This window comes from Anastrepha ludens, chromosome 4 (genome assembly GCF_028408465.1).
Source record: "Anastrepha ludens isolate Willacy chromosome 4, idAnaLude1.1, whole genome shotgun sequence".
Classification (NCBI taxonomy): Eukaryota; Metazoa; Arthropoda; class Insecta; order Diptera; family Tephritidae; genus Anastrepha; species Anastrepha ludens.
This window is the reverse complement of record NC_071500.1, coordinates 131124131-131148088: the sequence shown is the minus strand read 5'-3', so window position 1 is coordinate 131148088 and position 23958 is coordinate 131124131. Positions and strand designations below refer to the sequence as shown.

Genomic DNA, 23958 nt, shown 5'->3' with positions numbered 1-23958 from the left:
AACAGCTTCCATTTGCTACCCATATTGTACAAACACATCCTAGGGTTACCCGGGTCCACGTTTTCGCCTATATCTCGAGACCCTAGTCACGGGGCGATCTGAAAAATACTCTATACTATAGAAATCATCAGCAGCTTCCATTTGATACCCATATTAAACAAATACTTCCTAGGGTTACCCGGGTCCACGTTTTGGCGTATTTCTCAAGACCCTGGTATCCGATTCTTAAAATTTCAAAACACAAACCTTCTCCACATGTGTCTCTTCAATGTGGCAAAGTTTGGTTAAAATCGTTGAGCCATTCTCCGTAAAGTTCATCACAACGCGAAACACGGCTGAATTTTTATATAACCAAACAAATAAGCAGATAACCTGATAGCACATTTATTTTATGAATAATGGAATTCTGATTTTATAGAAACAATGGTATACATATATAGGTACATACGTCAATTAAAGAAAAATTCAAAAATTCTTTCAAAACAAAAGTTATTACTTTATAATGGCGAAAAAATTATTATATTATTGAATTTTTAGCAATTCGCTTTAGAAAAGAAACATGCCTTAATATAAGCCTTTTTTTGTTATTCTTTTAATTCTGTTGTTTGCTTTTACAGCCTTCTTCGTTTGAGTAATTTTGTGATCATTAATTAGTTTGTACAACCCTGAGCTTCGTTTCCCAACAATAACTTTTAGCCGACGATACCAAGCCTCAATACTGTTTTGCGTTCTGGGGAAAGCGATATTGGACTCATCGTGCACTGACCAAAATTTTGGTAGGTATTTTGGCTTGGAGTTGTCTCGAGCTATGTAATTTCTTTCAAACCACGAGCAAAACTCTTTTGTATCTTCGTCTTCAAGAGTACTATAAAATTGATTATAGTACTCAGAGACTTCGTCGTCAGGCAAAAAAGCCAGAGCTTTTAACATTCTAATATGTAAGGGAAAATATGAATCATTTCCATATTTCTGAACCAATCTGCAAACAAAAAAAATTAAATATTCAGTACTATATGATAGTTGGGATGAAATTGTTCAGTATATCAATATATTACACAATATACTTTTCTTTTTGTAATTTACGCCAAATTATTTGACTAAAATGAAAGAAGCATCCTTGCAATCTCGTATCGGGATATATATCCTCGAGCAAATTCAATGAGCTCAATGAAAAACGTCTCATAGCTGGTAAGTGATTTTCTGCTCATAATGCAGAATACGAGAGGTGCAATATTATTTGCCCTTCAATCCGACCATGTATGGAAAAGAGTTGTCGCATAAATGTAGGCACCATATCGAAAGTGCCATCCATGATGCAACAGTCGCTTTCATCAAGCAATTTCAATGATGATTTAGTACCACATATAATCATACATTCATTGTGGAAATATTTTTCTGACAAAATAAAAAGTTCATTTTCCAAAACATACAAACTTAAAGGAATATCTATTTCTTCTATCGAATTTGGTTCACGAAGTCCTACTTTCGCTCTTTTTATTCTGTTAATTTTTTGCTTTTGAACACTTTTTGCTGTCACGGCTGACGGAAACGGTCTCAACAACTGTATAATATCATAATATAATATAATATAAAAATATAATAAAAAAAATATCCGTCAACACAGAGCATATCTTTACTTTTATTAGACTTAACAAGAGAGACTTTCGCCATATTAAACACAGTCAATATTTATTTATACAAAAACTTTTATTATTTCTTTAAATTTGTAATTTCCCCAAACTTGATTCCTGCACGTTGGCCAGCCACTATCAATAGAACTAATCGAAACTCTCTTTGTAAACTTATTTGACCTGCTGTAAACGAGAAGCAAAAACAAAAGACCGCTGGGTTTGGTTCTGTCGTTGTCGTATTGTGTTTCTATAAATTTTACAACAAAAAAACGTACAATGAAAGAATGGGAATTGATTAAAACAGTTAGGTATTTGAACGAAGTATACAGAAAATATTGCAATTATTCTACAATATTTTTTATTTTCATTCACATTGTTTCTGAAGCTATAAATACATACAAATATATGTACATTTGCTTTATGTAAATCTGTTTTGATAATATAGGAAACAATATGGGTCAAGACAAGTCACATATTGGCAGTATTTTGTTTTGCAAAACTCTATGCTCCATATGCTCTTCCGATTTTTCATTACAGAATTTTGCAATGCAGAATTTTGACGATACATAATTTTGATTTACAAAATTTGCAATTACAGTGTTCCGCAATACAGGATTTTTACATTACAGAATTTTAAATACAGAATTTTGAACCAAAATCATATTGTACCCAACCCATATGTATGTACTTACATATGTACCTGGCAGGAAAATATTGAATTTAACATTCCTTCTTGTTTCTTTCTTACAAACTGTTGGGTTTTTCTACAGTTCACTCATGGTAACGTTTATCTGATTACAGCTGTATGTATGGAGCTATTCACACAAATTTCATTCAGGGTAGTTGTTAAACGCATGTATGTATGTTGAAGAGTACGAAAACCACAACACTTGCCTTTCTAAAATAATATTATGAATATACATACATATATATGTATGTATATATTTTATATACGTTCCGAAAAGCAAAACTTATATGACAGTAAAAGTTCCTCCTCTATTCGCAAATAGCCCAAGTTTGAATTCGCAGATATGCACACACGTCCAGATAGTACATGTGCATGCATATACAGCGAAACAGAACTTCCGTGTTTGCTAGAGGGAAACATTTTCTCAGTCATGCGCATACTTTTAGCAGCTCACTTGCACTCATTTCTCAACTTCAAACGTTTTACTCACACATCTTTATGCGCTTTTTCTCTGCATTTTATAATATGTACACAACCACAAAAATTACTAGCGCATTTCATATTGCAGACGGAGAGAAAGCTAAGAGAGCAGCGTAATGTTTTCCTCAACTCTTTGATGATGTGTGCGCACGTATATTACATTCCTGAATATTTATTTTGCTAGTGGTAGTGTGACATTGACATTGAATTTTTAGAATATCACAGACACTCAGTTTTGTATTATATTGTTTAAGCCAGTTATACCTTTCATGAAAATGGTGGTATACATTCGCTCAGAATTGCACAATCTGTGAAATTTTGATAGACAGCTTTGACTTTGGTAGTTTTTGTTTTTGTTTTTAGATCTAAAAACCTTTTTATTAATTATTTCTGGAAATGTGTATATTATATTGTACATTTAAAATTGCGTAACTTTGACAGATTCTTGATTTGTTCATTTAAAATTATTTAATAAAAAAAAATTTTAAGTATTTTCCACGAATGGTCAAAACGAATGTACAATATATTGTACAAATGTCCGCAAGGGTTGCAAATGAAGATATTTTTTGAGTGGTATTTCCCAGAACATAACGATATAAATCCGGCATGTAAAGGGCGCACCTATTTTATATGATCCAAGTGTAATATTCACCTATACATCGCTCGTGAAAATTAGTTTCTCGTGATTTTACAAAGTGTAAACGCAGATTTTTCTTTAGAAGATTATTTTTTAAATGAGAACACAATGAATTCCTTTTGTGTTTATAATAACAATAGGAAGTAAATGTATTTAGTACTTTTAGCATATAGAAATACAGACTTCCATAAGTATGCCTTCAATTATGCTTCAATTTTTAGCTTCTTTCCGGACAATGTAAAATGTATTGGACATATTTATTTTTCACTGTTGGGAATCTTCTGGCCGTCTGTTGCGTTTGTAGCTTTTCGATGTCGAACATTCTTTGCGTAAATTTATGTACTATTTTTGCTGTACAGAGGCGGGGGCGTAGTTTGACTGCAACAAGGGAATGATCCGAGTCGATGTGTGTCCTAAACCACTGGAAGCGTGTCTTCCATCTATGACAACATGATCGATCTGGTTTCGCGTTTTTCGATCAGAAGACAGACACTTGGTGTTTTTTTATGCTGGAATCTGGTGCTGCAGACTTCCATGTTTCGGGTGCCGGCGAAGTCGATCAGCCTCTGTCCGTTACCGGATGATTCGTTGTGCAGGCTGAATTTTTCGACTGTGGAATCGAAAATTTCCTCCTTGCCCACCACGGCGTTGAAGTCGCCAAGCATGACTTTTATGTCGTGGCGGGGACAGCGCTCATAGGAACGTCCTTCTCTTTCATCGGGACGTGGGCGCAAATGAGCGGGATGTTAAAAAATCGCGCTTTGATACGGATTATTGCGAGACGCACGTCCACCGGAGTGAACGGCAGTGCTTGGCGACGAAGTCTCTCTCCCACAACAAATCCAACACCGAATTTGCGGTCATTTACATGGCAGCTGTAGTTGACGTCGCAATGTCCTATGTTTTTCTTGCCTTGCCTCGTCCATCGCATCCCTTGAAAGGCAGTGATGTCAGTCTTTACTCTCACGAGGGCATCAACCACCCGGGCAGAGTCATCTTCCCCATTAAGGGACCGGACATTCCAAGTGCATGCCCTCAAATCGTAGATCTTAGTTCGTTTGCAGGGGTCGTCACCAGTATAGGAAGTTCTCTTCCGAGGTCTTGTTCCTATTTTAATTTCATATGTAGATATGTATGTATATCAGACCCAAGTTAAATTCTGTTTATTTATTCTAACCCATTTTGCGTTTCTCCGTGTAAAAAAATTAATTTGGTATAGAGATAAGTATAAGTGCATTGAATGCATTTGCATATATTAAATTCAGGCACAACATAACGCTAAATTCAAACATACGCACGAGTATGATGCACATACAACAGTGCCGTTATTTAACCTTGTTGTGTTTACATTCCTTGTTTATTTATTTCCCGAGTAACAGTACACCACATGTTCAATTGTAAAATAATTTTAAAAAGGTGAATAAGAGCCTTTACTTATGGGCAACGCGGCAATTAAATAAATGTTAATACCGAAATCGGTTCTGAAGTGCATTAGTCGTGCATGAAAGTCATATGGCCGGTCAAGTAAGTCGAATTTTTTCATAACTATCAGTTGTAATATCTGATGAGTTTAAAAATAATCACGCGAAGTATTGTAATAACTTAGACTCCGGGCTGTAACGGGCCTGCAATATATTTCTGTTGCAGCTTCCGAATCACACTTTGTTAGGCTAACTGTCATCTAAGATGCGTACATACAAACAGACATTGTTGAGATTTTAGCAAAAAAAAAAATGTGAATTATTCAACGGCAACAATTCCAAAACTTATTTCCAAAAGCTATTCCGTATCTGAAACTCCAGGCTTACCATGCAAGTTTACTAGTATACCGATATAAAAGTTTAACCAGTATGCAGTGATTAAGCGAATATACGGTGGCGTAGTGTAGCAGGTGATATTGTTTGTTGTCTTACGCCAGGGTCAACGGGTTTTTGTTATGCACCTTTATTTTTATTTTTCAGCAATGTAATCTACGTTAATCGTGTTAAGTGCTGCTACAGACGGTAGTTAGCGTGTGATTTTGAACCGTTACATTAAATTAAATATTTAACTTAATAATAACTATTATGTGTTTCAAATTTAAACTGTTCAGCATTAGTATTTTCAGTTAATAATTTTTAGCATTTACTACCTTTTCAGGTATTTATTAGACATACCAAAACAATGGGCATTGCAATGTTTTGTGATTCAGTTGTGCGTTTTGAATTAGACTAAACCACCTGTGCATTGTTGCACCTTAACTTTCCGAAATAGAAATGGTTAGAGTCCCGTTATCAAAAAATCTTTACGTAGTGAAGTGTGATGCATTGAATACACTTTGTATGTGTAACAAATTTATGAGATCTCAATATTTTTAATGTATACGAAACTGAGTTATTTTACAAAACGATACCAGACCAACATTTTCATATACTGCGTTAGGTTAAACATATCGTTCTCTAGACAGCTCCCTTCTAATGATTTGATGAATACAACTTCATTTTATATATTTTGATTTTTGCTAACATTGGAAGTTCTCGCATGTTGGCTCGAATAGTTCCAACTAAGCTGGTTCTAGTTTTACAACAAATTTTTCAGATAGAGGAATACTACATAGTAAAAAACATATGCGCTGATATAATTCTTCCTTGATGAAGATGTGGTTCGGCTAAGTTTAAAACGACAAAATTGTGCAAAGGTACTGAAGTTCGTGTTGTATCCTTGTCTCAGGGTACCCAATTATAAGGTAGGGGAACCCAATTATAAGGTATTTAGATTGAAAATCGACTGCCAAATAAAACTTTATACATATGTATATATATGGAAATTTTTGGCATATATTGTGTGAATTTCCAGGGGACTTTAGTAGAAAATAGTTCTCCATCCATTGAAATATTGAAATATTGTCGTGAGGTTTATAACAGCATTAATTCCATATTTAGGATATAATTGCAAACTTTTCAGAACGTAAAGGTTTAGATCGTTCCAGGTCGTCATTCCTTGGACCACAAATAAAGAGAATTTAGCGAATTGCTTCATATGATCCCCGAGCGTGCTAAGCGAGGATGACTTCATGGTTGAAATGTTTCACTCTACTTTTAAACTACGATGTGCTTTTTCTTTGGTACAACATTTCTACCATATGTTTGGTTATAATCAAATGAGATTCATCGCAACTTTCGGATGGTACGTCTGGTGCGACTTTCTTTGGACTGTCTCTCACAATCTTTTAGATCCATAGCGTAGAAATTTGTGGCCGAGGTACTACTTTGTAATTTGTCAGATATTCAGGCAACCCAATCTGATAATACTTACATAATAAGATCTAAACATATTGAGCAAGGCCTCGCTGTCCTCAATACCCTGGGAGGAAGTTACACCATCGTGCTGGGCTGGGTACCACGACATGAAGGTCAAGACGACTACGAACAGGCATTCTACGAAATTATGCGCTGCCACAAAACCTGATGCACCAAAACCCTTTTTCAGAAATTCAAAAGGAAAGGAAATGATCAACAATGGGAGAACACGGAATTCATACGATACTGCATGGAAAGTCTAGGACTGAGGCAGGCAAAGCAATTTATCCTTCCTTCAAGAGGAACGTCAAGTATACTTTTAAATCTGTACACAGAGAACTTACGAACTCTCATTGGATACTATATGGGACACGCTAGACTTTGTTATCATTTCAAGAAACTGGGCTAGGCGATCGAACGGCAGATCATAACCACTATGAATGCTCAGCTAGAAGAAAAATCAATCGCCTAATTGATGTGACTCTGAATCCATTGGTAATAGGGAACGAAAAGCCGATAAAGTGCTCAAGATCAACTACAGATTCGAGGTCAAGCAAATGCAGCAGTACACTATGGCCCGATAAAACTAAAACTAAACTAAGTGTGGATTGCTGCGATATCACCCCAAAGAAAGACGTTGATACAGATCAAACTGGAATCATGTTATAACCAACTAAAGAAAGAAAATTTTTCGAAGAAAGAAGCAAAGACTTTTAAGCGCTTTCTTTCCTTGTAAAATTATTGCAACTATGGTACTTCGTACTAAGGCTTTGAATAACGAGCGTTTTTTCATCTTGTTTCAAAGATTTGCAGTTCCTCGCAGTTAATTTAAAAACATTTTTTTTTTTTATTCAGGGTACCATTAATCTATGTACCTTTCTCGCATGTAAGCAATTGATATATGGATACACATACCTACCCTATTTAATGTCATTTTATGCTTTGAAAAAATAACATTCGGCATGAAATTGCCAAGATAAATCCCCAATTTTGCCTAAATTTAATGGAAAGCTTCACAAAAAAATCAATTTCTGTAAGCTTGCATTTACCAATCCTGAGGATGAGAATGTTATTCATCACTTACCTAAATCTGGAATGGAGCTGGATGGCTCCTCACGGTTGTGGCAGCTAAGACTGGTGCTTCCCCCATTGCTGCTATTGGGCAAGCCAGCAGAAGGAGCGGAAGAGTTTTTGACTTTTGGTGGTGGTGGAGGCGGTGGACGCATGGCAGTGTTACTGTGACTATGAAATTGAGGATCATTGTTGTTATTGTTATTGCTTATACTGCTGCTGGTTACCACGGGTATCCGAAAATTTCGAGATAAGTTAGGTATCGAAGGTGCTGCGACTGGTGCGGACTGTGACGAACTATTTTCCTCTTGTTGGTGTTGTGAAAGGTGATATCGTTGTAACTGTTGGTGTTTATGATGGGCGAAGTGAGTATTCGGTTGTTGTCGAGGGGAGCCTATTGCAGCCATTGCGCACGATTGGCGTGTAGTGCTGACGATGTATTTTCGCGTGGACGACGATAGAACGTACTGCTGATGTTGCTGATTACTTGTTGTTGTCAAAGAGGGATTGATCATTGCTTGTGATAAAGATGTTGGTGCTGTGGCTGATGAAGTTTGGTGAGGGGGTGGTGGTGGTGGAGGTGGAGGTTGCGGTGGTGTGTTGGCTATATGCCTTTGATATTGTTCTGAAACATCGGATAATTGCAGTTGTTGTTTCCCATCATGTATGACGAATTGTGTATGACTTTGATGTTTTTCAATTGTATTTTGTTGGGATAGAGATAATGTAGATATACCATGAGGTGAGCTCGAAAATCGACGCGCTACAACCGGAGAATTAGGAGCGGAACGCGACTGATGATGGTGTAATAACGGTGGAGGTGAGACCGAATGACGAGATGTTAAAACCGATCCAGACGTCTGTTCTTCATATAACCGGCCATCTCTGATAACCCGTACATGTTGCTGTAGGGACAACGGAGGTGGTGATGGTTGAGGCGAACGGTTTGAAGAATACTGATGCAAAGACTGTTGGGATGAAGGTGGTGGAGTGCTCGAATTATTGTTTGAGCTTACAATAGAAGTGTTACGCTGATAATGTGATGGGCTAGCAGAATGACAGCGTTGAATAGGCAGATGTGATGTTGTATTAGTTGGTAAGGATCGAGTAATTATAATTTGCGGTCCATTGGAATCTTGTTGTAAGGATTGTGGAACGCGTTGAATAGCTTGTGCACTTGAGTTGGTAAAGGACTGTTGCTGTTGATCCTTTGTGTTGGATTGCTGTGTGTAAACGTGCTTTATAATCGTGCCCATTTCTGCTTCTATTTCACGGGTAGAAGTTGGCCGTTGAATAAACTCAACTCGTGGCGTCAAAATAATTTTTTGCATGGTGTTAGAGTTGGTTAGTAAACCTGCTCCGGGCTGCCTTGGTTGCACTGTTTGTATCTGCACATGTTGGTAATTAACAGCTGGTGAGGATAAGGTCTTAGCTACAGTTTCCTTCATATTCGGTTTTATTGTTACATTTTTTTCTATTATATTATCCAGACGTAATTCTTTCAAGTCACTTGTGTTCACATATGACATTTCCAAATCGATAGGCTCTGTTTTAATTAATTTTGAATAAGACAATCCACTGCCAATTAAACTATTTGTATTGGAATTGTTGCTGGTCGTTGTCGTTGTTTGATTGTTGGAGTTCGCCATTGTAGCAGTTGCTTCCAGGCATTTAAATTTCTTTAGCATTTTGTCTATTGCAATTATATTACAAAAACAGACTTCAATGTGATGGTGATTTAGCAATCTAATTATAGAATATAGGAAAATGGATCCGATAAGTGTGTGTATTTCGTTCTGTTTTTCCTTTCTCAATTCTCTTTTTCACTGATTTGATTTTGTTCGTCTTAGACTCTATTTAGACTTCTCAGAAAGCTTAATGTAATAGTCAGTCTCTTTTTCTCAGCTTATATTTGGTTGTGTTGATTTTATCCTTCCTCTATGTGTCATATAACATATTTTTCTCTTATTATTATTCTCTCGTGCTTTTTAATATTACCAAGAATTATAAAATTTTCAGCCTTCTAGTTTCAATGTAAATATTCCTATGAATTCATTTCCCTTAAATTACGTTAATCATATCCTTAACTTTATTGCATTTATACACAATATGCTCATTCGAAAATTGTGTTCTGTAAAAATTTGTATGCGTTGTTCATAAACCTGCTTTTAATCCTTATATTCTATTAGTACATACATACGTCATGCAGAACATTCTTCCTTCCTGCTTTCACTCATTAGGAAATATGTTGGTGTTTCGCTTGGTTCTTTTTTAAGAGATTTGCAAAAGCCAGAGCATCTAAAAAATTAATTTCAAACATTTAAAATTGCAATATAGGCATGTACATTCCATGCTTATAGTATGTATATATGTATATCTTCGATATGTATCAATAGTAGAACTTCTTAGTTATAAATGAAATAATAAAAACGAATATAGTACTAATAGAGTGGCGCATAGATACCTAAATGGTTTAAGCCGATTTTTGCCTCCAAATGCATAGCTTATAAATGAAATAATAACAATCGTAGTGGGGGGGTAAAGCATATGTACAAGTAAATGAGAGGTTTGAGCCCTCTTCCAAGTATGCTGTAGGTTTTGATTTCAGTAAGTCTGAAGAGCAAATGGCCTTTTTCATTTTCAAAATTAACGGTTTGTAAAACTTTTTCTGTTAAGCTAGGAGCTAAAATTAAATTTATAATTCCGAACGTTTCACGGTATATAATTTCAAATATTTTAAAGCTCTTTCTGGCTAAATGAACTAAATAAACTATGATATTTCCACATGGCCAACAGAAAGTTTTGGTGTGAGACTGTATAAAATTCACAATATATAAATTTTGCTCATATAAAGAACGCGCCAATGTTCATATGTTTATATACTTTTATACAATGCTTCTATACTCACGTACAGAAAGACAAAAGTAATCCCATTCCGGAAGTTAAATTCATAATAACGGCACTCCAAATAGCTGTAGGTATATTTAGGTTATTAATATACTCATATGGTGACAGAAATGCTTGCGTTTTCGAATTTATTAATGGTTTCGTGTATTATGCATTATTTATTAGTTATTCTTTTTGTCGAATGCAATGATTTACTTTTTCACAATCACATTTGATGCAATCTCACATTTAAAATATTATCGAAAAATAATGTTTAACAATGTCCTGAGTGCTGAACGTTGTAGTCTCTCATATTATACTTTGCCTCTGGAAATTGTTTCATTGTTTTTATAAAAAATATATGTATGTATTCTCCTTTTATACAAGTGTAAGCACTAATTTTTTAAGTAATAATACTTTTTGGTTTTCTTAAATATGAAGAATTCAAGTATTGTTGCACTCACTCTGGAAATTATCTATGCTTATTATTTTTAATTATTTATATATGTATGTAGATTTGAGCACTTATACTTAATAACAAACTTTTAGACAATTTTTTATTTTTCGGCAAGTCCCACATAAATGTGTTTTCGCCGGCATGCGTAAATTATTTATGTGCATGCCTAAGAAGTTATTGATTTAGAAACTCGCTTCACCGCAATCACTTCTGTTATTTATACATTTTGGATAGACGTAGGGTTGCATGCAGATGAAGACTGTTTGTATTGTTTCACATTTTGAAGTTAGAATTTCAACTAAAAGAAGAAGTAATAAAATAAATACTTTTTTACTTTTATTCATAATTTTAACAATCACAATTTGAGTACATCGATCTATGCCTTCAAGAGCTTTTCATTTATATTCCACACTCAATTTTAAAACACATGCATATGTATGTCACTGGTCACATTCTTTATGAACTAAAGTTGATTGATTTACGCGAATTCCGATTATTTTTCAACTATTACAGTTGTTTTTATTTTATATCTGCAAGAAACAAGAATTATGATAAAGAAAGCGAAGCCAGAAACTGAGATTTATTTAGATATTATTTTGAGAATTTTCGCAACTACACTTACAATACAGTATGTATGTATATACATTAATACACACATATGCATGTAGATAAATAACGCGTCGAAACAGGTTACTCTCGTATGACAGCTGCCAGAAGTTTTGTAAGATAACTGCAAAAACTGTTGCTGGTGTGCACTATTATAGTATATATATATGTATGTATATACAATACATAATTATTTATTGTAAATATACGCAATACCATATTTTTCTTACTCTTTCATTAAGTATTAAATCTGTTCATACCGGTAGAACAACTTCCTTTGGCGAAATTTGTCTGAATGTATATTTCAAATTATTTTCAATGTTTAGAAAACATCAATACTTCTTGGTAAATTACATATACATTCGTATGTACATATAAGGGTTGTGCGTGCATTAAAAAGCAACCAAGTCGATACGAGAATGACGGCAGCGTCGCCGGTTTGACCATGAAAAACTGAAAATTTCTTTGACACTGACATTGCCAGCCTTTTGTACAAGTGTGGGGTGGAAGGGCAAATGGCATTGGATGACAGCTACAACTACAACAAACAGTACTGCCAAGGACAAGGCCACACTGGACCTAATCAAGTTCTTTTAAATCTCCCACTTTTCAAAGTGCATACATATGAATATATATACAGCCTTTACAGTTTTACGCACACATATCTCTAAATGCATATGTTTGTTTACATATATTCGTACTGTAATTGTGTCTACGAATATTATATTTTAATTTATGCAAACTTTTTATTACTTTTACTTCACTTCAAAAGAATATTAAATTTTTTACTTTCGTTTTCACTCATTTTTATTTTTATATAATTTGGTTAAAAATGTATATGTATTATTAAGTCAATACAGTTGAAACGGAAACAAACAAGTATTTGAAACACGTAATTTATTTTTCGCCATTGTCTCTCTCTTCTACATATTTAAATTGGTCAAATCACATCTGTTCATACGTATACAACGAACTCGCTAATTAATTAAACGAACCTAATCTGTTGCCGTACTTTCTCTTACTAACTTAATGCTGTTCTCGGTATCGTCGTCATAGTTGAATTTCATGTATGCTAATATGCTTTTGTACATGTGTCGTTGCTGTTGAAATAGCCGACGTTCTCGCATCTCAGAACATGCAATAGTTGTTCACATAGATATAAAATCAGAGATTGAACCAATGAATTTCGCAAATTTCCGTACAAAAGTAAACACGGATGTATGAGCAAGAAAAAGCACGATAACAAAGAGTACTCGCCACACAACCTCACCAGAGGTGAAGGTTAACAAAAACAGAAATCGACCTCACAAACATTGGAGAATTGGAGCACTGCTAGTGTCACTGAAAGAGACTGCAACCAAAGGACAGATATCGACATTTCATGTTCATCCCTGTGGCGCTCTATGAAGGCTCTACTTCCCTATTGTTTAATGAAAGTGAAACTCTGAGAACGTTTGCGCAATATAAGTGAAAAGAGAAGCACAAGAGAAATTAATGAGAGCAAAAAGCAATTTTAGAACAGAATGCGTTGCAATATAAGCACAGGAAGCATACTACGTAGACGTACTCTCTGTCGTCAGCTTTGTACGTAAATGTGGCCAAGAGTGATATTTTTGTAGCCTTTTACTCAATAACACGAATTCAAGTTCACTACCACTAGTAGCAAACCACATGCTCCCTGCAGGAAAACCTGAACTTTTGAAAGAAATTGAAGACGACTTCGCTACTTTATCATTATCAAAGGCAAACGAAATACAAATAATCCCATTTCTAATACATTATGATCATGGTGTCGTGTAGCCTAATTCAATAAATTTAAGCTAATATACCACATTTGATTTCCCATAAATGTATTCAAATGTCGTTACAAATTAGACTTCAAAAACAAATATATAATTAAATTATTTAAGTAAAAATAAAATAAAAAATCGGAATTTTATTTTATGGTATACAATACCTGTTCAATCGACTTCTGCTACAGCAACTTGTAATTGACACTTCCTAGGATATCGCTATGTAAAATACCCCAGCTGCTAATATGGAAAACAGAAGGAACGTGAACTGCTTAGTCATGGTTCTACTTGTAAATTTACTAGAAGAGTACCAGTTCGATAGTAGCGAATTTCTCTGTAGGGCTTTGTCCTCAACATACAAATGTTTATGTGTCAATACACATACATACATGCATATGTATTTCACAAATATATTAAGCGGAATTGAAGTGGGCACGACTCTGGGGCGGATCTACACAAAGCTAAATCAAATGCGAACGATTCGTGAATTGAGAGCGAGACAATATAGTATGTACTATTTTAATTATCGACCATGCAAGAAAATAATATATGCATACCCCTTAGGAAATCAAACTATATACTTATATACGTTCATATATGTAAGAATAGATATTTAAAAATTCACGGATAACTTTTAAAAGAAAACAATATACCAAAATATGCCAAACTATAAACCAATGTACATGTATGTATGTACATGTACAAATGTATAGGTATTTAAACATTTATGGATATCCAGGTGGTATCAATAGAGGTAGAACTGTTCGACATACGGCCCGTATAACATTTTTCCCATGGCCAATACAAAATTATTAAAAAAGAGCCCAAGAATATACAAAGCTCCTGGATAAGAGAGTATAGTATATACAGATGATCCAATACGACCCCCATAACTTCCATTTACACAGTTTCACCGCTTTTCAATTTAGGGAATTTACTCACATACATTTGTATGTATATACATTGCCTTTGGCAAATATGAATCATTTGCCATAACCAATCCCACTCTCACAAACCTGTATTTGGCTCTAAATAGTGAGTAATATGATAAATATGTGTTCTTCATTGAAGAATTGAGAAAGTATTATTATGAGTATTACTAATTAATTAGATTTAAAATAACTAATGGTATTTTCTTTTTTTTGCAATAATATTGCATTTGTTCTGTCCTACACCAGTAGGACTAAAATTTTCTGTTCAATTTATTTGCGTGGTTCAGCGATTTAAAGTTTACTATATGAAATACGTAGCATTTAGACAGGGTGTAGGCAACATTTCGAAATATTGTCATATAATGAAGTGAAATTTTTTCGAGAAAAGAAAACACTAAAAGTGGTGCATTTTATATCACCCCCTTAAACGATACTGTCGCAAGTATCATAGTATGAGAAATAACTCCCAACTACATTATAAAACAAACATAAATATGTATGTATGCTCAGTGTCGTTCGCATACCCTCCTCTATTTATTTCCCACCATAAGGCATTCAGTTACTAAATTAACCACAGAAGTGGTGATGTAAAAGTTATTTGAGTTAAAGTTATTTAATTTTGTTGGTATGCAATTTTATTTATTTTTAATCATCAGATGTGTGGGAACATATGATAAGAAATATTTTACGAATATATTGTATCTTAAAAACATAGCATCTATTACTCAGCAGAAAAAACCGTATATCGAGAATTCACCCTCTTAGCCCGCGGTTAATTTCTATAATAATAAATAGTCTAAAATAGTCAACGTTTTCTTGGCAGCGTCCGAGCCAGGATTAATTGAGTACTACATCTGAAACTGCATTTTCGATGCATGTCGTATCTTAACAATGCATTTCACTATTATTTCGTATGTATGTATATGCAAGCCTCGGTTTACCTGACTTTATGTTATAATGCATATGCGCATGCATACCCAATTCAACACATACCTTGAAGCGTCTCAAAACTTAAGTGATGTTCAATGCACTTGCTCAAAAGCATTTTACATTGTCTACACTAGCAATATAGTCAATGACACAAAATAGCATACTAAGATGCTTGTATGTACAAAAGAGAAATACATGCATGTATGAGTATATTATGTGATACTTATTTTCGTTGAGGCGGTGCCCATGAAGAAATGAGTGGATCTACCCAATGACCTTAACACTGATCCGAAACACATATTGGTTACCAAAGCCTTGGAAGGGAAATTTTGCTCTAATAAATTCTTCATACAAGAAAGTTTACTGTCAAGTAGATGGTTGCCAACATTCCTTGCTAAATACTAAGTAAATAGATGGTATGTCTGGTGGACAATTATATAAACTTTTTACTCATATTGCGTCACGAGCTCTAGAAGCACGAGTACCTTCATTACTCATTTGATTAACATACCAATTTTTACTTTTAATAATAAGTGATTTATTTTTATATCGCGTATTTTGTTTTGTTTCACACCATTTCATTATTATCCTATAAACATAGATAATAATATATCATAATCTTCAGCACTCATTTAAAGTTTTTATCTTCTTATTCGATAGCACATTGGTCAGATAAAAATTTGATGGAAAGCATCGCTGAACTTTTGGGAGTCAAATATAAAAACTATTTAGTAAGTTTCAATGCATAATGGCAACACTAAAGAAAGAGAATAAGAGAGAAATTCGAAGCTCTCCGGTGAAACTCACAGACTTATTTTCAAGTTCACTCTCACCATATTGTTTGATTAACATTACACTAACAGTAATTTTTGGTTACTTTTTGTTATTTTAGGGGAGTGAAATAAGAGATGGTTTTAATATTATAGCTATTTTAATAATAATAAAAGCTTTGTCAAAGAAATATTATTTTCTTAACATTTATTAGTTGTATATTAAATTTTATTTATTTATTTATTTATAGTTTTTAGAAAAGTTTTTAAAACTTTAACTAACTGTGGAGAATAGCATATCTAAGTTTTCGATCTTATTCACCTTTATTTATTAATACTACTGTTTTTTCTATTAAATTTTTGTAAACAAAAGCACTGTTTATATATTTTTATAGTCACTAAAAACTCGCCATATATCTGTCATGTAGAAGAGTAAGCAACTATGCCCGAACGACTTGATGTCGCTTTTGCGACTAAACTAGCAAGTTGGCAAGAACTCTAGAACCATTGAACCAACCCATTTCAATTTACTGCAGACTAGTCTGCGGCAACTAGCAGGCGCCAATCATACGAACAAGCGCGCAAATAAATGGGTGGGCATGCAACGCAACGGGCAATGAAAATCCACAATAATGCCGGCAATAATGGCATAAGTTGCAAAGAGTGTGGGTAGGTCGGGACGCTCTGGCAATTTAGCACAAAGTAGAGTGGGAGCAGACACAGTAGATAGAGGATAGGTGGATGAATGCCAACCTGAGTTGAACGTGCTCACAAACATTTGCGGAACTGCATTTATAACATTTCAGAAAGGCGCACAAATATACAGAGAGTCGTAGCGAATGCTATAGCAAAAAATGCGAAAGCGCGACGCAAAAGGTAACTAAGAGAAGTCAACGAATTCGTCCAGACACTTGAATCACGCAAACATGAATGTATACACACACATACAAGTGTATGCTTGTACAACATATGTATGTATATATGTATGTATAAAATGGACAGGCAGGTTCAATGGACAACGGCAGCCCTGCTACATTCAAAGTACACCAGGAGCTATTCGTAAGCTACTTCGTATCTTTTCCTTAATAAGTATAGTAGAATACAGTACTTTAAGGGATGAAATATATTAACGAAATTCAGGGCTGGTGTTATTTTATAACACTTTTCAAATTTTGAACGCTGTGCTAATATGACTACTAAGGTTTGGGTGTAAATTCAGGCAAAGGTGAGGTCACTTGAATACAATATTCTAAAGTTTTTAATAGTCGCATAGGCATGCAGATGCTCACATAACCATACGAACATACATGGACTCATATTTAAATGTACACAAATGTGTGTGTAAGAATATGTTGCGTATGTAGTCCCGTACATTCGTAGATGTATGTATGTATATATACCTATGTATGTATTTTGGGTGCATGTATACTTAATTTTAGTAGCACATAACATAATTTGATAATTGTGAGATTCGAATAGTAGTAATAAAATAAAATTCAAAATATTTTTTACTTAGGTAGTAAATTCAAGTAATGCAAGTCTACTAATGTAATCATTTATTAACAGTTCAATGTGCTTGCGTAGAAGCTTACAAACTTTAATGTCAGATAAAAAATGTTCATCTTTAACGTTTCATTATAAACAATTTTGGTATAGGACTATGAATAAGTTCGTGCGGTTTTTTTCGAAATTTGAAACTTTATTGACGTAAAATGGTTACAAATTTAATATTCAAAATATTGTCCATCGCTTACTACTACTTTTTCCCATCTTTCTGGCAATTCACGGATTCCCTTTGTGAAAAATTCGGTCGGTTTTGCCGCAATCCACGAATCGATCCATTTTTTGACTTCATCGTAATTACGGAAGTGCTGGTCAGCCAGGCCATGTTGCATCGATCGGAAGAGATAGTAATCGGATGGCGCAAGGTCTGGACTATACGGCGGGTGGGGTAGGACATCCCATTTGAGCGTTTCTAAGTATGTTTTGACCACTTGTGCAACATGTGGCCGAGCATTGTCATGTTGCAAAATAACTTTGTCGTGTCTATCGGCGTATTGCGGCCGTTTTTCTCGCAGTGCTCGGCTCAAACGCATCAATTGTCGTCGGTAGACATCCCCCGTAATCGTTTCATTCGGTTTCAGTAGCTCATAATACACAACACCCAGCTGGTCCCACCAGATACACAGCATAACCTTCAGGCCATGAATATTCTGCGCCGACGTCGATGTTGAAGCATGGCCAGGGTATCCATACGTTGCCCGACGTTTTGGATTGTCGTAATGGACCCACTTTTCATCGCCAGTCACAATTCGATGCAAAAAACCCTTTCTTTTGTGCCGTTGAAGCAGTTGTTCGCATGCCATAAAACGGCGTTCAACGTCTCTTGGCTTCAATTCATACGGCACCCAATGGCCTACCTTTCGGATCATTCCCATGGCTTTTAAACGTTTGGAAATGGTTGATTGATCAACTCCCAAAGTTTTTGCAACCTCTTCTTGCGTTTGAGCCGGATCTTGATCGAGCAATTCCTCCAATTCGGTATCCATGAACTTTGGCGGCGCACCCTCGCGTTCTTCGTCTTCCAAGCCAAAATCACCACTTTTAAAGCGTGCAAACCACTTCTGGCACGTTCGCTCAGATAGAGCATGCTCACCATAAACTTCCACCAAGATACGATGACTTTCGGCTGCTTTTTTCTTCATATTAAAATAATGAAGAAGAATTCCCCGCAAAAACACATTATTTGGCACGAAATTCGACATTTTCAAGTGTGGTAAAAATATTGTTGTTTACGCTTCAAATAAAAAACTTATACTGACGTTTGTGCCTTACGACAGTAGCTCTCCAATGAATGTTTGGAAATGTGGATCGATGGAATAATAATCAAGTTACGCCATCTGTTGTAAAACCGCACGAACTTATTCATAGTCCTATAGTAATATATACATATGTTCGGCGACTGAATCAGAAAGATAAGGTATTTTCATTGACGAAAGCTTGCACGGGAAAGAACAAAAACATTAACTCAGTTTTGTTGAACAACTGCAACCAATCTGAATGGGCAGACTATTAACTGTTTTATTTTGTATGTTTTCTCTTTGTTACGCCCGAAGAAAATAATCCAACTTAATGTTAGCAATACCTACCTGGAACGAATAGTTGTTAATACGCTACCTACAATACTCTCATCGCTCTTGAGATGATGACCATTGGAACTCAATTAAAGATCCGAAAATTCAAAGAGCAAGTGATGACCATTTGGTCTGAATTTGTGCAAAAAATTATTCAAAATAAGCGAGATTCGTGTATGTACTTGAAAGCACTGATCTGAGCAAGTTGTAAATATTGCGTTCACATACTTATATACATATATATGAGGATTATCGAATCAGCTTCCGAAAACCAATCTATATGTATTATTAAAGCAAAAATGTAACATTATTTTTTTATGTGCCAAAACATGTGAATATAATGAGGGAATTCATATATCTCTTTGGGGTCCTTTCCACTGCCAAGTCTGTAAATGCGTGGGTATCTCTTCACAGCCTCGAAGCTACAGCACCTCCTCTTCCTACAAATCGACTTCTTTGTGCCTCTGTCATCTGAAGAAAAAATTCATAATACATATGTACATGTATATATTATACATACATATGTATATAATTCGTACGTGCAGTTTTGTTGGGAGTTTGGCCGAGCTCCTTCTCCAATTCGTGTGTGCGTTTTCTTGTTTTTCCACAAATGGAAAAAATGTATAATTCGTGTATATAAATGCTTTTTTGTTTAATATCACGTTTTCTTACCGGCGTCCATATTATTTACCTTTTCCTTTTGATATTTCTCTTCTACTTCACACGGAAGTACTCGAAATATAATCGATTGCTCAGAGTTGAACAACAGAAGTCGTTGTTATGATCTAAGATTATTTCTTAGACCTTGATGAATCCTGGAGTTAATTTCTCATATTAAACGAGCTAAGCAGCTATAAGCAAACTCGCTTAAGGTCACGGCTGCTTGCTTAATTTGTTGTTGTTTTCCCTTGTAAATATTTCGGTAAGTGAGTGGCGCCGACCTTAAACGAACATAGGAGTGGCGAATTGAAAGCGGCTAATATACACTGACACAACCACACATTTTGAAATAGCCTTTTCTTGTAACAGAATACTCGGTACACTCTCTTTAAGAGTAAAGAGTGAATGTGCATATACAAATACTCTCTTTATATATCGAATTCACTCTCCATACATATACATATTTAGCATGTAAAATGCATGTACCATATCTACTGCAATATCAAGAGCCGTTTACCGAACCCGAAGTAGCATTCGAGTTCATCATTTAACCGTATCCACATGTATTTGTATCTCTGCAAAAGACGACTGCATTCGTAATTGGGTTGTATAAGCGTTTAGTATACCACTAGGATGCTCGGCATAAGTTTTTACCGCAGCGTCTCATAGTCTTCATTGATGTGGAGTAGGGCAAAGGGAGTCGTAATTTTTGGTATCAATGACCTTCACCGCGTTGTTGTCGTTGTCGTCGTCACATTTATTGTTGATGGGCTACGGTGCTGTTTGCTTTCGTTATTGGAATGGATATTGGAGCGCACACATACTCTTTACAAACGTAAGTGGTTGTTACGCTTTCTTGGGGAATTGTTTTTGGATAACGCGATTTTTTTGAAAGAACATATTTATTTATATACATATATAGATGTAATGTGCTCACGTATGTAAATACGTGCAAGTGTGCATATGCGGTATTTATAATGCCAGACATGATTGGTATGAATATGTACTTCTACATAATTTTGCTTCAGAGTATCAATGTGTGGACTCACGCATATGGATTCTGGCTCGTAAATAATATGTAAAATTGATTATATAGGAATACCTCGTTTTACTATATTTACATAGGTTATTGAAGAATAAATTATGATTTATTCGAAACGACACAAATCGGTGGAATGTTCAAAATATATAATTTTTTTCTTGATCAATAATGCAATGAAAAAAAAATCTGCAACATATTTTTTAAACTATGACAACACATTTTTTAAACTTTTTATAATAAAAAAAACAAATAATTTTTGTACATATACATATGTATGTGTGTATAGTAGTTCTAATCATGAATTTTTATAGAGTAGTTCTTAACAAGCTTATTTGTATCGCCGAGCTCCTCCTCCTCTTTGTGGAGGGGCATGATGTTGTTCCGCAAATGGAGGAGCAGTTACAAGTCGATTCCGAACGGCAGATTTTTTTTATGGGGAGCTTTTTGAAGGCAGAAATACACTCGGAGATTTTGCCATTGGCACTTTGACATTAAACCCAGGGAATCTCAAGAAAATCAAACCGTGCTTTTGATTGCTCTGCAGCCCTTTGTAGTTAACTTTTCAGAACAATTTATTATTCTTCGGGCTGTCAAACTAGCTATTCTCAATAAGATTTATAGCTACTTGAGGAGACAAAAAAATTGTGTAGCCACTTAAGATGTTTATGTCCACTAAATCTTAAAATTGATAATGAGCACAAATTAAAGTTTAATAAAAATAAAAATATTGTAATATTGCAAAACCATATTTTTTGAGAACAAAACACGACTAAAATCGAAAAAGATGATTAAAAAACACAAATTTGGAAAACCGAAGTCTGTTCTTGGGAAGGATTTTGAATTAGATAGACACTGATAGGCCGTATAAGTTATTTATGATGGGGCTTGGCAAAGATACATATTTACAATTTTAGTGTGATAGATTCGAAAAATTCTTTTTCAAAACCAAAATCTACACTAATGTACTGGGCTATATTAATACAGTTTTCGAATAAATAACTTGAATGCTACCGTCATTGGTAAATCAAGAAAACGGACTAATTATCGTATGCCAGCTTTTAAGCCGTCACAGTGCAAAACTCCCTTTATTTACTAATACAATACATGTGTGAGTACGAATATACATATAAATATATCGCTTTTTTCCAAAAGAAAAATTATAATTTAAAAAAGTAAAAAGTTATATTTGCATACAAAAACATATGAATTAGTTTTACGTTTTTATAACACTTTTCATTTTGTGGTTTTTATTACTTAACTTAGCGGGAGTTGCGTGTAGATCAAATTGCACACAAGTGAGATGATTGGTATTTGTATTGATATCCTTTCTCAATAACAAAGTCCAAGTAAGACAATCGCGTATTGAAAACTTTTTCAAAAGGCAATTGTTTCTTGACTGCATATGTATACACATGTATGTATGTATGTATGAGCGTACTGTAGCTCTATTCCAAGTTGCTCAATAATGCTGCTTAATTCAAAAACTTTTAATATATTGCTCAGGTTTTACTCCCTTTCTTCGTTGTATTGGCAGTGCGCATGTGCGAAAATGTTGCTAAATACAAAAACAAAATACATTACCGTATGCATGTAAGTGTAATGCATTTCTGTCTGCAGCGCCAAGGCTAATGTCCTCATCACAGAATACATATTTACTTGCTATGTATATGTAGTATGTGTATATAGCAAAATCTATGTAAATCCTCATGTATGCATATAGCCACACTATTGCAACGTTGCCGACAGCGATTGCAAGGGTAAGCACCGTACTAGAAAAAGGGCACACAGACTGTCCGCTTCTGCGGCACGAAAACACGTTCTGTTGGTATAAGGGTATACATATTTGCACATGCTCAACCTTACCTACTTTCATGGCACTCGTCTGCGGCTGCCACCCGCCAACTTTGTTAAGCTCATGACATTGGCAGTGGCATTGCTTGTTGCCTTGCAGTCGCATTTCCATTTTCCTATCTGCGCCAACCTTATGCCAGTGTATGTTGTAGTATGTACACGCACCACCCTCGAACAATTGACAGACCGGTTGAAAGCAATGCACCCAATATTTGTAAATATATTTTTTGTGTGCACGTATGTATATATAAACATAAACTTTCGCGCACACTTACATAGTACATGCGGATATACAAATACTTAAATGCATATAGCATGCACATGTGTTTGTGTAGTTGTGTATTCTGCAGCGTTCATGGTCATTGCCATTTTGACGTCTACTCAAAAGTAAAGGCTTTTTTGTACGAATATATATACTCGTATATACAATACTTGTATTTATGTGCAGCCATGTACATTATACATATGGATGTGCAGTGCACAGACAAACACCATCTCGCTGCATCTACAATTTGAATGGCGGATATAGGTAAATAATTCCGTACACTCTACATACTAACTATTATTGTACCAACAAAAGGGATAATATAATATTACCGCTATTTAACCACCGAAAATGAATTTTTTTAATGCTTGACGTATGTAGATCAATGCTGATGGGTCGATTTACTAGAAATGTATCCCGTGATTGGCATGAATTTATAATGAGTATGAAATCGTACCTTTAGAACAAAAATACAATAAGTATGAACAGGGCTGTAACTTCTTTGAAATTCCATTACACAAGTTTTCAATACAATTATTTGAATATATTTTGTGGCGGTACACCGCCCCGAATATCAGTAAATCTACAAAATCAGCTGTTAATCGGAGTTGACGTGATTATAGATTTTTTTACATCTGTGTTTTTGACAAAATAGTTTTTTCTTCTTTGTATTTTTTATGTGTACGCTAACCTGAAAAAACTTTCGTTTTTGTTTCGTTATTTTTGCACGCTATTACGCGCATTCCCTTATTTTACTATTTTGCTTGATTATTTACACGAAGGACCATGTCCAGTCATTAGTTCGATACCATCAGTAAAACTTTGAATATATTCATAATCAACCGCC

The 23958-nt window shown here is 34.9% G+C and overlaps 1 protein-coding gene across 1 annotated transcript in view; it reads right to left on the bottom strand.

Moving 5' to 3' along the window:
- Nucleotides 1-11437, bottom strand: part of LOC128861250 (ecdysone-inducible protein E75) — a 113940-nt gene extending 102503 nt beyond the window's left edge. The window contains exons 1-3 of the mRNA XM_054099229.1: nt 10698-11437; nt 9982-10083; nt 7799-9916 (exon numbers count right to left, since the gene is read on the bottom strand). Coding sequence (XP_053955204.1) covers nt 7799-9473 — 1675 coding nt within the window. The 5' untranslated portion in view covers nt 9474-9916; nt 9982-10083; nt 10698-11437. The remainder of the gene's footprint in view (nt 1-7798; nt 9917-9981; nt 10084-10697) is intronic.
- Nucleotides 11438-23958: the final 12521 nt, after the last annotated feature.